Source organism: Dermacentor variabilis, chromosome 7, assembly GCF_050947875.1.
Source record: "Dermacentor variabilis isolate Ectoservices chromosome 7, ASM5094787v1, whole genome shotgun sequence".
NCBI lineage: Eukaryota > Metazoa > Arthropoda > Arachnida > Ixodida > Ixodidae > Dermacentor > Dermacentor variabilis.
The window spans coordinates 135,716,584-135,730,757 of NC_134574.1; the positions used below are offsets into that span (position 1 = coordinate 135,716,584).

The following is a 14,174-nucleotide window of genomic DNA, read 5'->3' on the forward strand; positions in this document are numbered from 1 at the left end:
TATTCAAAAAATATAGGGACAACGTTGATATGTGTACCCTTGGGTCGGAGGTTCCATTTTTCTGCTTCACCGGTGGCTTATATGTATACGTCACCCTATCCATCTAATGGCGGAGCCGCTATACATGGTGTCCCAACTGTCATGCACCAAGATTTAAAAATATGCAAATGCCACTTAGCAGAACAGAAACAAGGTAACGTTGTTTGCTGTCGCTTGGAGATACTCAGATAATTTCTTGCGCTCCGCCTAATTCAATAATTGGTTATCGGTAATTTATGATCTGAAATATTAGTTAGATTGAAAAGTATATATGAGAAACCTTTAGAGCCGCATGAAAAACTCCCGATACAGCTTTATGCGGCTCAATACGTGCTACATAAAGGTATTTTTCCGAGCGTGAAACAAGCCCGCGATTACACGCAAAGTACCACGACCTGCTAGTCGCGCACACCGATCTGATATGCGGACAGCGCAGGCATCTAGGCGTACCGAGGGCCGAAAGCGTCGTGTGCGCTACAGCACCCGTACGCTTACGTGTCACCCACGTTGCCGAAGTGAAACCTTTAAATAGCATGAAATTGAGAGGTTTGTATACTTGGCGCAAGGGTTTACTGGGAGACATCGTCACTTATTGCGGTCACGCCTTCACTCAACGGGGCCGTCTTGTAGGAGAACTTTCCACAACAGTTGTCATTCAGATCATATATTCATTGGTGTGGGTGCGCTATTACATTGTATCTGAGAGCCTTTTATTGGCTCTCCCTTTCAGGAAAGACATAACGCCTTGTCGATTGAAACCCTGTAGATTGTGACAGAATTTTGCGTAATTTGGACACATCTAAAGACTGAGCTCTCATGCGACCAACATCAGCCGACGCAAATTTTTTTCCGCGAAAGCGTCCTTCGACAATATATATATATATATATATATATATATATATATATATATATATATATATATATATATATATATATATATATATATATATATATATATATATATATATATATAAATGCGACACATTGAGTGTTGTGGTAGCTTCAGGATTGTAATGTTAGGTTGAGTAGTGGTAGCTTCTGGGTGTAGCTGAGAATGCTGCTAGTCTTGATTACCTAACTTCAAAGGCGACTTAAGTGTGCATCTGTCTTGAAGGTTTCCTTTTCACTTGACTGTGTTGTGCAACTTTATATGCCCTCAACGTGGCGTGTCTTTATAATAGTTATGTACATAAATAGAACTAAAGGACGAATGTAACACCGCAAGTCCTCGTTCATATCCGCTTTCATTCTCGCAGTTCTACATCTTTTCCGTCATTCAGGTAGTTTGGATACAGAAAAATGCCCGAAGAACTAGCTACAGCCTTACCGGATTAAACTCTGCCAAACTTTATCTTGAAATATATGTTTAGAATACCACTTCCGCAATTAGATATAACCACGTGCCACTAATACTTATTTAGAGCGACGAACGTTATGGGGGGGGGGGGGGCTATGTACTTAGTCATTTGATGTCCGCTCATGGCATCGATGGCCTTAGAAAGAGGCACGAAGAAAATTTTGGAGATTTATAAATGAAAACAGGTGAAACGAAATTTCTTTACGTGTTAATGGGGCACAAGTTACAGATTCTCAACGCGTAGGCAATGAATTTAATAAGTACTTATACTGAGTGTTTGCACCTATAGATTAGAGTATTGCTTCTGTTCTAGGGGGGTTCCAGTTAACAATTCGTGACGTAGTTGTGTCTCAAGAAGGCATTTTTATTTTACTCCTAAACCTGGACGAGAAAAAAGGGCAGCTGGGCCAGACAGTGTACCTACGGCATTCCTGCACCACTATGCAGAGTGGATATCGTACTATCTTCACGTAATTTTACTGCTTCTTTGTCGCGCTCTTCATTGCCTCACGACTGGAAAAATGCGCGGGTTGTCCCTTTTTTTAGAGGAAGTGATCGCTCAACAATATCCAATTACCTCTCGATACCTATAGCCTCAGTTATTTCTAAGCTACTGGAACACATCCTTTGCAAGGAATTGGTTCACTGCTTAGAAGAAAACATGTTGTTGTCAGATGTCCAGCACAGCTTTCGGTGTGGGTTATCCACTGTTACACAGTTAATTACTACTTGCCACTACTTTTTTGTTGCAATTAACGGTGGAGGTCAAGTTGATGCAGTGTTTCTTGACTTTGCCAAGGTCTTTTATAAAGTGCCACACAAGAACTCATACAGAAGCTTTATAATTTTGGAATAAATAGCACACTCATTGATTTTGTCATAGCATACCTGGACAACAGGGCAAAATATGTTAACATTAATTATAGTTTTTCTGATATCCTTCCCGTGACCTCAGGTGTACCCCAGGGCTCTGGCCGGGGGCCAGTCTTCTTCCAAATTTGCATCAATGATATTGTGACTATGTTAGACCCTGGAGTCAGTGCTGAACTCTTTGCAGATGACTGCGTTGTGATCACTACAGTCAGGTCACCACGTGATCAAGAACTCCTTAACACTAATTTTAGGAATATTCGCTGCTGGTGCGACAAGTGGGAAATGACATTAAATATCCAAGATGTTCAGTTCTTCGCGTATCTAACAAGAAACAACCGTCACAGCATGCACACAAAATTGTTTGGGATGTAATTGAAGAGGTACCAGCTGTGAAATACCTAGGAGTAACAACAACAGCAACTTTAAGCTGGAACCAACATATCGATAACATATGCTGCACCGCCTTTAGGGTCCTATGGAACATTCGAAGGAAATGGTCGAGAGCCCCGACAAATTTGAAACTTACGGCGTGTAAAGCACTGGTTGGACCCACTTTGCAGCATGCGTCCTGCTTATCGGACCTTCACACTAAAACAAACACAGACGAATTCGAAAGGTGCCGAGAATGACCATTCGCTTCATTTGCAACCACTAAGGAAGGGCAGACAGCGTGACAGATATGGTTAATATGCTAGACCTCGAGACTCTTCGATCAAGATGCACAGAACACAGGCTCGTGTTCTTATACCTCTTTTACATTAATATGACGCAGGTTGACAAGGCTCGCTATCTCATCCCTGTATCACGGGAAACACTCGCTTTAACGACAGTAAACATTTACAAGAATACCGGGTTTGTACCTTTATTATCAAATATTCTTTTTTCCCAATACTGTTTCCCACTGGAATAGGCTATCACAGAGTATTGTTGTAATAGATTTTGTTGCCTGTTTGAAAAGTGTAAATGCATAATTTGTTGTTCTTTGCCTTTGTTCTTGTAATTTTGTTTTCATTAGGTTCATGCGCCCACTCCTCCTTGGACTCCAATTCGAGTCTGCAGTATTGTCATATAAGCAAAACTAAATAAATAAACAAATTTCAGTGGCAGAACTTCTTGAAGCACTAAATGATTAAGTAAAGAAAAACCTGTGCGTGGCCTCACGCCGATTTCAAGTACGGTCTTACAGAGTGGCAGTCAAAGGCTCTAACTTGAGGTCATTTCACTGCGAAACAAAACTTTCGTTGCCTCTGCCCTGGTGTTTGGTGCTGGTCATTTCCTCGCCGAAGATATTTGTATGTAGCTTACATATGCTCCGGATGGAAGTAGCAGTAAACGGGCTCAGATATATCTTTTATGCCGGTCGCAAACATTGTGCGAGCAGGTGCAATTGTTTTCGAAACAATAAAAAAATCCAAAATAAAGCAGAAAACACAGTGTCCGTTCATAGATATCTCTAAAGCACACTGACCTTCTCATCAAATACCGCAATATATTCAGCGGCTCGAGTTTAGAGTTGAATGGAATGTAACGCACCGTGATATCTTCGCGTTTACACGATGCGGCGCATCAGAAAACTGGAAGCAGACGCCGGTTTTTACCACCTGTTATTTTAATATTACAACCAGATACTGCACCCTGCGGCCTATAAAGGCGTTTTGCATCGGTGGTAGCAGCTCTTTCACAAATCTGAACAAACGCAAGGAAAAGTGCCAACGCGAGCACACATTGCTGCGACAAATTTACCACGTGCACACTTCTTTACGTACAATGCAAGTTTCTTAAGCTTGAAGCAGTTTTCATTCTTTAAGTTTTTTATCATACACACATTTATTAACCCCACGACCATATTAAATAATTATGGAGGGAAGATTACATTGCTTGACAGGACTCTCTCTCGTAGACTACGTGTTGTGCGCCCCAAGCCATCTAATCACGTAGAAAAGGGTACGAAATAAACCAATAGCAACGCATTTTGCTCATTATAAACAGCGAAAAAAATCCTGAGGACATGGAGATGCTCACATGGCTGTGACCCAGCCAGTACGCCACAAGCGTGCTTGAAGAACAGACAACCTAAGCATTCTTCATCTTGCATGCATTCAAACCTTAACTGCACGAAAACATAACTTCACGCCTTTCTGCAAAAGAAAGATACAATGGCTGCATTGAAGGCCCACACTTTATTTTAGTATTCAGGGTGCCAATAACAAAATTATCTCAAGCATATTATCCTAGTAACATGAGAAATTCACTCGTCCGCTTCATTGAATAAGAAGGTGCATGTGTCTCTTTCGTGTTTAGCTAAATCACCAAAGGAGTGCCTAAAATTATATTACAGAACCTTTAGCAGAGAAGAGTTTTGGGCCACTTGGTGATGCATATCTGACTGTGGTGAAGCGCCATGGAAGGAACAAAGCAATGCTAGACAGATGGGACAAGCATCACTAACAACTGCGAATGTTTATAGAAAATTTTCGCTGCAGCAGGACAATGCGTGCATACGCCAAATAAATTGTGAAAGCAGCAACGAAAAGATCAGGAGCCATGAACAACGGCAGACTGCCAAAATTGCCATAAACGCGTGCAAAATTTCATCATGAAATGCGAAAATCTGGAAACGTGTCTACGCTGTCAGCTGCTGACAACTGGCATAAAAGGCATAGAAACAGATCAGAGTGAACCAGCTCAGCTCTGGCCACCAATGAATCGTGCATTTTGTTTAATTGCCCCACTGAAGCCACGCTAAACAGTGCGCTGGTTAAGGAGGATTGGCACTGATGCTCTACGTCCAGCGTCACGTGATCGCCTGGAAGAAACATGTGGCAATGGCATTGGTAGTTATGCTCCTTGTTAGGTTGACTGCCATTAAAGTATGCCTGCTTCTCTTTGCTGCCATATATTAATTAACGTGGCGAGTATGTATGGTCTTTGTATCCGTGCAACCCTCTTGCTACTTCCACCAACCTCATCTGTTCATATTCGACAACCTAAATGCGCAGGTTACATCAAGTCACACATTCTATAATATATCCGTCAGTACCTATTCAATGCTATCTTGACTTATTTAAAGATACCTTCAAATGTTCTTTTTACGACACGAAGGATACTCAGACAATGGTAATTTCTGGGACCTTCTCTTAAAAAACAAATACGTCCCAGTAAACAAAATATGTCCTCTTGTATAGCTGTGCGGAACATCTATTGTTCTTCAAGGCAGATTGTTTTGTGAGCCAGTGAAAGCGTCTTTTGTGAAAAATAAATTTTTCAAGGCCGTTACTCAAAGAAATGTATGCGGAAGTAAAACAGTGGAAATGTAAAGCGCCGGATGCAAGCTTTCATTTTTCTCCCTCATAGCTAGCCCAGATACGTAATGATGAAGCGGATATACCTTGCACTTGTTCTCATCGCTGTAATTCGCGTTCAAGGTAAGTGATCATCTTTCACACTCCCAACACAATCATCACCTCGTTGCAGAATAGTTTGTGAGAACTGCTTTCTATCAGTCGTGTTTCCGAAACTTGTGTCCTCGTCAAAATTTTTGTGTAGTACTTGGCATGTCAAACGAATAGATTGGACAATATGTCCTATATATAAACATAACAAAACCTGTAGACCCTGAAATACTAGAATAACAATTTTGTCATTGGCTTCGTGGCTTCAGTAAATTATCAAAGCCTTCGAAAACTTTCGGCAGGAAAAGAGGTAAGACATGCTAACGTTTCACTCCCCGAGGAAATGTTCGGTCACAAATGCAAGAGAAATTAAGGAATACTCGTTAGTGTCTCTAGAGTTCGCTGTAAACCTCATCACTCGCCTAATGGAATTAGGTCTTCTGAAATAATTGAAGCAAATATTGCTCAGAAATTTTTTTGTTCATGGCACATTCATGCCCGGTCTTGTCAACATAGTGACTTCACAATACATATCTATACACCGCTCCCCTAATAGAAACTTTATAACTACCGCGTTTCATGCGGCAGTAGTGTTTGAGGCTTATTTTTGTTTCAGTGTTCTTATTTTTTCACTTATAACTGACGATTTGTGTTGCGAAAGACGACGAAACCCGCGAAAATACCGCACCTCCTTCTCAAAAGCTGTAGAGCAGTATGGTTTTGCTGTCTTCTTTCAACAACAACAAAAAACATTTTTCACTATTGAAGCAGAGACACACTTGTCAACAAACCAAAGCAACATCCTGTCATAATCCATCTATTGGTCGTCGTAACCAAATTCGTCCGCAATAAAATTAGTGCCTTCCTTATAACTCACTAGCAAGCACAAATATTTTCTGCGATGAAATAAGAAATACAGTTCTTTGAGGTTGAAACGACAATCAGATTTATCTTAAGATAACAACAAGAAGTCAGTAACTAAACGATCGCGTTTAGTAGTTCAGTACGAATTCATTTGCTGTGGCTGCCGTACAGTCTTCCAAAGCGTACTGAGATTACCGACGCCAAGTAATAGAGTAGCTATAGAGACAACTTCTTTATTGAGCGGTGGCGAGCATATTGGTGCGTGCCATTGATGAGTCGAAGCTTGGAGTTTACATCAAAAAAGGTGCGAAAAGTCCGCCATGAAGTGAACGTATTTTGCAGCACCGCATGTGTTCGAATCGGTTGTTAGATAAATTTGGCAGGAAACAGCGCTCAGTACATAATCAAACAATACCAGAAATGGCCGTTATAGGTTTGCGCATCAGTGTCCTAAGGGGAATTTTACTCGTCTTTTAAGATCGCTAGCTCTTTGCTAAATCTACGACGGACGAGCAGACTCACGGTGGTATGATGGGTAGAGGTCGTTTTTACTTCTGGTGTACTAGCCGTCTTGTCAAGCAAGCATCCTACTGCTACAAAGTTATACGTGGTTAGCTCGGAATCAGATGCGCTAGAAATTATTAGCAACTTTCTTTCTATAATGTGCTCATGATTTTAGGTTTAGAGATCACTGGGAGATCCGTAGAAATCCGGAGAAATCCGGAGAAATCCGTAGTCCCGCTGACCAATCGCTGTTAAACACGTCGCTGTCTACAGCGCAATCATGGTGCAGCACATGGCAAATGAAAATCAATGCGAAAAAAACTGTAGCGATGACCGTAACGCGGAAACGACACCCTTTAAACAATCAGTATTCAATCGATGGGCAAATTTTAGACCGCGTGACAAGCTCTAAATATTTGGGCGTAGTTATCAGCTCGAACTTAAAGTGGAATGAGCACGTGTCATACATAGAAAAGAAAGCCATGCAGAAGCTTGGTTACTTGAGGCATTGCTAAAGAAATTGACCCCGTGAAATAAAGCTACTAGCTTACAAAACTATCGTCCGCCCGATTCTTGAGTACGGTCCGTCATCTGGGATCCACATAGCGATATTAACATAAAAAAGGCGGAAAAAATTCAGAGAAAGGCGATAAGGTTTGTATTCAATTCCTTTTGCCGGTATGCATCACCAACTACTATGCTCGAAACAGCAGAACTAGTTGCACTACAAAAACGGAGATATAAAGAACGTATAAAGCGCATGTATCTGCTCTATCATGTAAAATTAGGCATCGACAAGCACACGTATACCGAGCCTCTCGCTCGTCCATCAACTCGGTCTAGCCGCGCTAAGCAGCTTAAAGATTACTATTGCAAAACAGAACCGTTTAGAAACTCGTATTTTCCCCAAACCATTAGGGAATGGAATGTACTTCCTGCTGCGGTGGTTGCCTGCGACACCATTGAATCATTCTTAAAGCTGCTTAAGGAAATTGTATAAATGAGCGCGGTACAACACTGCCCTCCTTTCCTTTCTTTCTTTTTTCGGCCTGTCCTTCCACGTAATTGAACGCACGTGGTTTCTGATGCATCTGCTACTGCTACATATTTTTATACACGCTACTATATTATCTTTGTCTGATAGGATGTGTGTTCTGAAATCGTTTGCCACGCTTTATATACATATATTCTTCTAGTTTTGTTTTACTCTCGCTTAAGTGCACGAGCAGTTTGCATTTTCTTCTTCTTCTGGAATGGTTTTACATTGATAGCGCTATTTGCTACGTTTTCGAAGATGACGCACTGTTCACATATTCAAATTCAGTGCTATTTCATTTTGCTCACGCTTCGCACCTTGTACTTAATGTATTGTTCGTCACGTATATAACCACTCCTGCTTAAGGTCTCTAATCAGAGGCTGGCAGTAATCTTGAAATATATATATAAATAAATAAATAAATAACGTCATACGCAGGGATATGTACCTCTTTACCGCAATCACGAGGTCGCGGGATCGAATCCCGGCCACGGCGGCCGCATTTCGATGGGGGCGAAATGCGAAAACGCCCGTGTGCTTAGATTTAGGCGCACGTTAAAGAACCCCAGGTGGTCAAAATTTCCGGAGTCCTCCACTACGGCGTGCCTCATAATCAGAAAGTGGTTTTGGCACGTAAAACCCCAAATATTATTATTATTATTATTATCTTTACCGCAAGAGCGTTTACGTGCATAATCGTACTCATTAAAAACTAACTGAAAGAAAATTTGGAAACATACGTGAAAGCTGCACCTGACATATCTTGCACTTAGCAGAAACGAACGAGCTTCGCTTGCCATATAAAATGGCTGTGTTATACCTTTTCTCGTGCAATAAGCAGAAGCAAAATGCAATCCTCATCAGTGCCGTAAATATATGCGGAAAGGATAACCAAATTGTACGGATTTATTGAACTGCATACGGTTCACTTCTTCCTGCAATGCCTTCAATGTTTTCACGGGAATAATGCCTCTGGACATCACAGCAGGCAAGAATTGAACAATTTACTTGTACACTCCTAAAAAATGGCCTGCTTGAACTGCTAACAGCTACCTTAACTATTCAGCTGCTCCTGGAGTACAGCCAGACTTTTGCCGAAAGCCACCAATGTTAGGTATCTGCAGCCCGTTAAATCAGTCCTGGTACTACGATCCTGGAACTAACAGATGCCAGAAGCTCCCAATGGGCTCTTGTGCCGGCGGCGGCAACATATTCCCGACGGAAGAGAAATGCGTCACTGTGTGCATGGGTGAGTATTCATTGCAGTCATAATGCAACTGCGTGGAAAACTCCTGTTATTCATATAACGTCATTCAGTGTGCCTAATCAATTGCTTATCATGGAGCAAGAACAATGGACATTTCGATCGTGTGTATCCGAGAAACGCCCCAGACCCCCCAGCCATACGCTTTGATAATTTGCTATTGTTTAAGCGCGTTCCAATGCGAATAACATCAAACAATAAGTTTAATAAAGGCTTAAAAATTATTCGCTTCCTTATTCTGCCATTCATCAAGCATCTAAAGCTGATGTACTGAAGTTTCCTCCAAGAAATTCACTTCTTAGACTGTCGAGAACTGAGCCTAAACCTTTGAGACGCTGTCTACACAATTGTGCACAGCAGGGTAGTGCATCAATAGCGAAAGCACTGATGAAAGCAAGAATATTTAAAATGCGTTTCATACATATTGAAACACTTATTATTGGAACTGTGCTGCAATTTTGAATAACGTGCAGAATATTTTAGCAAGATGAGTGGGAAGGTAGATGGCAGGTGTTCTTACTCTGGGTCAGTATATTGTATGTAGCGGGTTCACTTATTTTATTGTTTTTCATAATGTCATGCAACAGGTACAATATTCAAGTGGCTGGATAAGTGCTTTTCAAGCTGTTGAAAACACAAAGTAGTAAATGTTCTCATATTTGATGTTCCTGCAGGGAGTTTTCGCATGGAGTCGGAATTTTGTAAGCTTGACAAAACTCACTAAACAATTGAAAATCCTCCATAATTTCTGCAGCCGTACACTTTCTATGATTCTGAAAATGCAAGAGATGTGGTGAAAGCAAGTTTTCAATCAACGGGAAAAAGTGGCGTCTGAAAGGGCTAAGAGCTTCAATAACTGCCGTAGCTTTGCAATTTTCGAATGGGCTCTTTTTCATGTAGGCGTAGTTTGCTTCGCTGCAATGGAGTTCAGACACATGCGAACTGGGTGATTTCTACATTCCATTCAAAAGCCAATATATGGACTCGTTTCTCGCAGTTGTGTAGTATCCACCTTGAAATTAGGTCACAGGGATTTCTTATGTTTATTGGCGTTTAACTTCACAATCCGCTGCTGTAACTACAATATGTATTTACCAACGGAGGTAACAGCCACCTTGCTTATGAAATACTGTTTTTTGTACGCGTGAATATTGTTAGTTGTTTCTTGTACACCTCCTTCGAGCAGTGCTCTGTGAAAGGACGGCCACTACGTTGCAATGTGAACGAACTTATATGCTACGCATTTCGCCCTGTTGCTCTCATGAGCATGAACAATCTTGCCCAAAACCATCCTCCCACCGACATACCCCCGCTCCCTTTTTTTCTGACCTAAAAAATTCCATGGAGAATTTGAGAAAAAGAACCTGCACAGAAACATTCTAAGCCTTGCTAATGCCCCTTCTGTGAAATATCCTTGCAATTTCAGTGCTTTCCCCCCCAGGTAGTACTAATACCCTCAACTTTAGTCGAGGTAAGATCCAATAGATTTATTTCCAGTGTTGTTTCAATTAAAGAATGTTAAGAAAAGTGGTAGGTAACCGCGAAAATCACATGCAATTCACCCTACCTGAAGACGCTGAAACCTACCGGCAGTTAGCCTTTGTTATCAAAAATCAGAAGGCGCGGTTCAGAAAAATAAACAGAATAACAGCCCGTATTCACAAAACACTTTAGACTAAAATTGTTCACTAGAGCTGAGTCCAGCCTATCCTGATGCTGAACATATATATTATCCGAGACAGCTAGCGAATGGAAAGAAGCAGTAACCAATGACGATCTTTGTGAATTTTACCCTAGATGTTTACCAGTGTAGAGTAGCACTACACGACAGCTCCGAACCATTATTTTCCACGTGTATTCTCCTTTTCCGTAAAGCTTACAATGCTCTCAGGCAGACTGACATTCTCAAATTCCGGCTGCATTTTTTCAGATCTCTCAGGCATTCTCAGATCATGAACAGCAGGTTGCCAATATCCCTCAAGAGAAAAGTATATAATAGCTGTGTCTTACCAGTACTCACCTACGGGGCAGAAACCTGGAGGCTTACGAAAAGGGTTCTACTCAAATTGAGGACGACGCAACGAGCTATGGAAAGAAGAATAATAGGTGTAACGTTAAGGGATAAGAAAAGAGCAGATTGGGTGAGGGAACAAACGCGAGTTAATGACATCTTAGTTGAAATCAAGAAAAAGAAATGGACATGGGCAGGACATGTAACGAGGAGGGAAGGTAACCGATGGTCATTAAGGGTTACGGACTGGATCCCAAGGGAAGGGAAGCGTAGCAGGGGGCGGCAGAAAGTTAGGTGGGCGGATGAGATTAAGAAGTTCGCAGGCATGGCATGGCCACAATTAGTACATGACCTGGGTTGTTGGAGAAGTATGCGAGATGCCTTTGCCCTGCTGTGGGCGTAACCAGGCTGATGATGTTGATGATGAAGAGGTGCATAAGGAAATCGAGTTAAAATGTATTCAATCTGATGCCGTGTTTTTTGTGACGTACATATATTAAAAAGAGGTTGTCAGGCACGTGGGGCAAAAATGACGTATGCAGATTGTGTGCGAATGTAGTGCTATTCAGTGTTTAAAAATTTATTGGGTATCACTACTTTAGCCATGGGCACTTGTGAAGTGCACATCTGAAAAGATGTGTTCTATTTTGCTGCCTATTAAGATGTGTTGAAGGACAGCGAAGAATTTAGCTCAAATCAACTGTGCTCTGTCATAGTTTGTCGAAACACAGCAAACACGTGCCAATGGCCCACAGAAATTGTTGGGACCTATATCTCACTTCGAAATCTTAGATAAGTTGTTTTCTTTTGCTTATTTGAAGCAAAAAGTATCTACTTTACAAGCGTCATGCGAAATAAGCTAGTCATGCCTGCATGATCTGTTCCTTTCCTGCTTCAATATTCTGGAAAAAGAGTTTGAAAAGCTCGCATCTATTACTTCCACCGTGAAAATGGCCACCACCAAGGAGGTCTAACAGTGACACCACGTTTCTCACGAACATTTCCAAGATATTTTTTGTGACATGGCCATTCCCCACTTAATATCTTTGTTTCCTGAAGACCCCGCCGCCCCCCCCCCCTAGAAAAACATGTTGTTCACATTACCTTGAAGGCAAACGCCTTTGTGTGAATTTTCCCTATCTAGTAGGGAAGAAAGCACCGGTTTGCTTGCAACAACCCCTTCTCGGCAACTGTGGAGACACTCTTCGAGCTTGGTATTATGACAGAAAGCTCAAGTTTTGCAAAATGTTCAAGCATGGCCTCTGCGGAAGTAATAGCAACAGGTTCGAGACTGAACTGAAATGCCAAGAAGTGTGTGAAAGTGAGTACTTGTTCCTCTTTGCACAGTGCGCGAGCACCACGAAAGTAAGCTCGTGCTTACTTTCGTGAGTACATGAGCTGCATTTTAGGAAGGAAACTTAAAATTGAAAGTTTATCACCGCTATAGTGCTTTAGATGCTCAACTTATTTCACAAAATCATCAATATGAATATATCCTGGAAAGGTCATCTTATCGGCACAAATTTTGCGTTATTATTGAAGATGACTCGGCAAACATCACTTCTTGAAGCGCAAGGTCACAGTAGGCCTAAACACTTGAGGAACAGTACAAACACAGCGCCGTGGCCCATGTTCACCGGGCTATCTTTGACATCCTCCAAATGCCGGTTGCTAAGCGAAGTCTGCCCTTTAAAAAAAATACAATTTCCGCTGCCACTACTGACGATGGCTTCAACAATCGCTACGTGTCAATAAAGCACATACAAGTTAACTTCGACGCTCAAGCGCTGGGTTTTTAGAAAACTCACTACCTGTTGCCATAGCATTTCAGAATATATTTATTTGTATGAAACGCATGTAGCGAATACTTCATTCATTTTTCTTGCAAGGAGTTTCACATATGCCGGCTTCACTATTCAGCTATCGCCGTGCGCTATAAGAGCTAAAGTTTGGAGCAGGATGTAAGATATGCTTTGTGCTGAATAAAGGGGCAAGCCTAGTAGCGTGTTTTGTTATGTATGTGCGATCAGAGATCAAAGCGCGACCGATTCGCTGTTTTCCTTGAATTTAAATGGGCAACCGCGGAGACATCAACACGTTTAGGCTGTTTGTGTTTCACAGCCAGCTGAGTGTCTGTAGAAAATAGAAGATACGTTAAGTTTCTGAAGCTTTCCTCTCGCATTGACTAAACGCGCTTCTCTTAATACGGCGTAATTTTGTTGAAGCGGTTCGTCAAAAACAAGGGTTATAGCATAATGATGCCGTTAAGGCTACTAAAATGTTACTATTCGTTTGCTGCCTAGAAATTACAGTGTACATTTATTGCATTATATCAGTACTATTCTAGGGTAGGGACACTTGCAGCATAATACTGCCATCAGATACGAAGGAGCGACGCAAGAAAAATTTAGGCACATAACCTGAAGATGCCCGAATTGATTGCTGCTGCATAGAGAGAGAACACGACACCCAGATAATACAGCTCACAGTAATAAGTAGAGTTTTTTATTGGCAAGTAAAGCCAGAGGAAAAAAACTGGTAGTGAATGTAATAGAACGAATCATAACGTGACAAGCAAAGTGAAATGCCGTCGAGGATGGCAGCAGATTGCGTGATGGAAAGACGTTAGGACATTTTCCGGCGTATGAATTGGGAGACTGGGGTAATTTGGGATCACTTCTTAAGTTCACTTAAGTTATATAAACTTGTGGATAATCGACACCATTTTAGGCCATAAATAACGAATCCACGAAGCCTCGCAAATGTCCATTTGCACGATGGGGTAGCCCTGCGACTCTCAATTAGCTCTCAAGCTGTCTTCTGTTAGCCTCACT

The 14,174-nt window shown here is 41.6% G+C and overlaps 1 protein-coding gene across 1 annotated transcript; it reads left to right on the forward strand.

Moving 5' to 3' along the window:
• Window positions 1-5,639: 5,639 nt before the first annotated feature.
• LOC142588860 (amblin-like) lies at window positions 5,640-12,729 on the forward strand. Its single transcript, XM_075700680.1, has 3 exons — window positions 5,640-5,694; window positions 9,132-9,314; window positions 12,485-12,729. The coding sequence occupies exons 1-3, from the start codon at window positions 5,640-5,642 to the stop codon at window positions 12,727-12,729; spliced, it is 483 nt and encodes a 160-aa protein (XP_075556795.1).
• The last annotated feature ends 1,445 nt before the right edge of the window (window positions 12,730-14,174 follow it).

What these genes read in the sequence shown, in the direction of transcription:
- LOC142588860 (XM_075700680.1), top strand. Translation starts at nt 5,640, where the DNA reads ATGATGAAGCGGATATACCTTGCACTTGTTCTCATCGCTGTAATTCGC. An exon ending in CGCTGTAATTCGCGTTCAAG is followed by an intron (nt 5,695 to 9,131) that starts GTAAGTGATCAT and finishes TTAACTATTCAG; the next exon opens with CTGCTCCTGGAGTACAGCCA. An exon ending in ATGCGTCACTGTGTGCATGG is followed by an intron (nt 9,315 to 12,484) that starts GTGAGTATTCAT and finishes TTCCCTATCTAG; the next exon opens with TAGGGAAGAAAGCACCGGTT.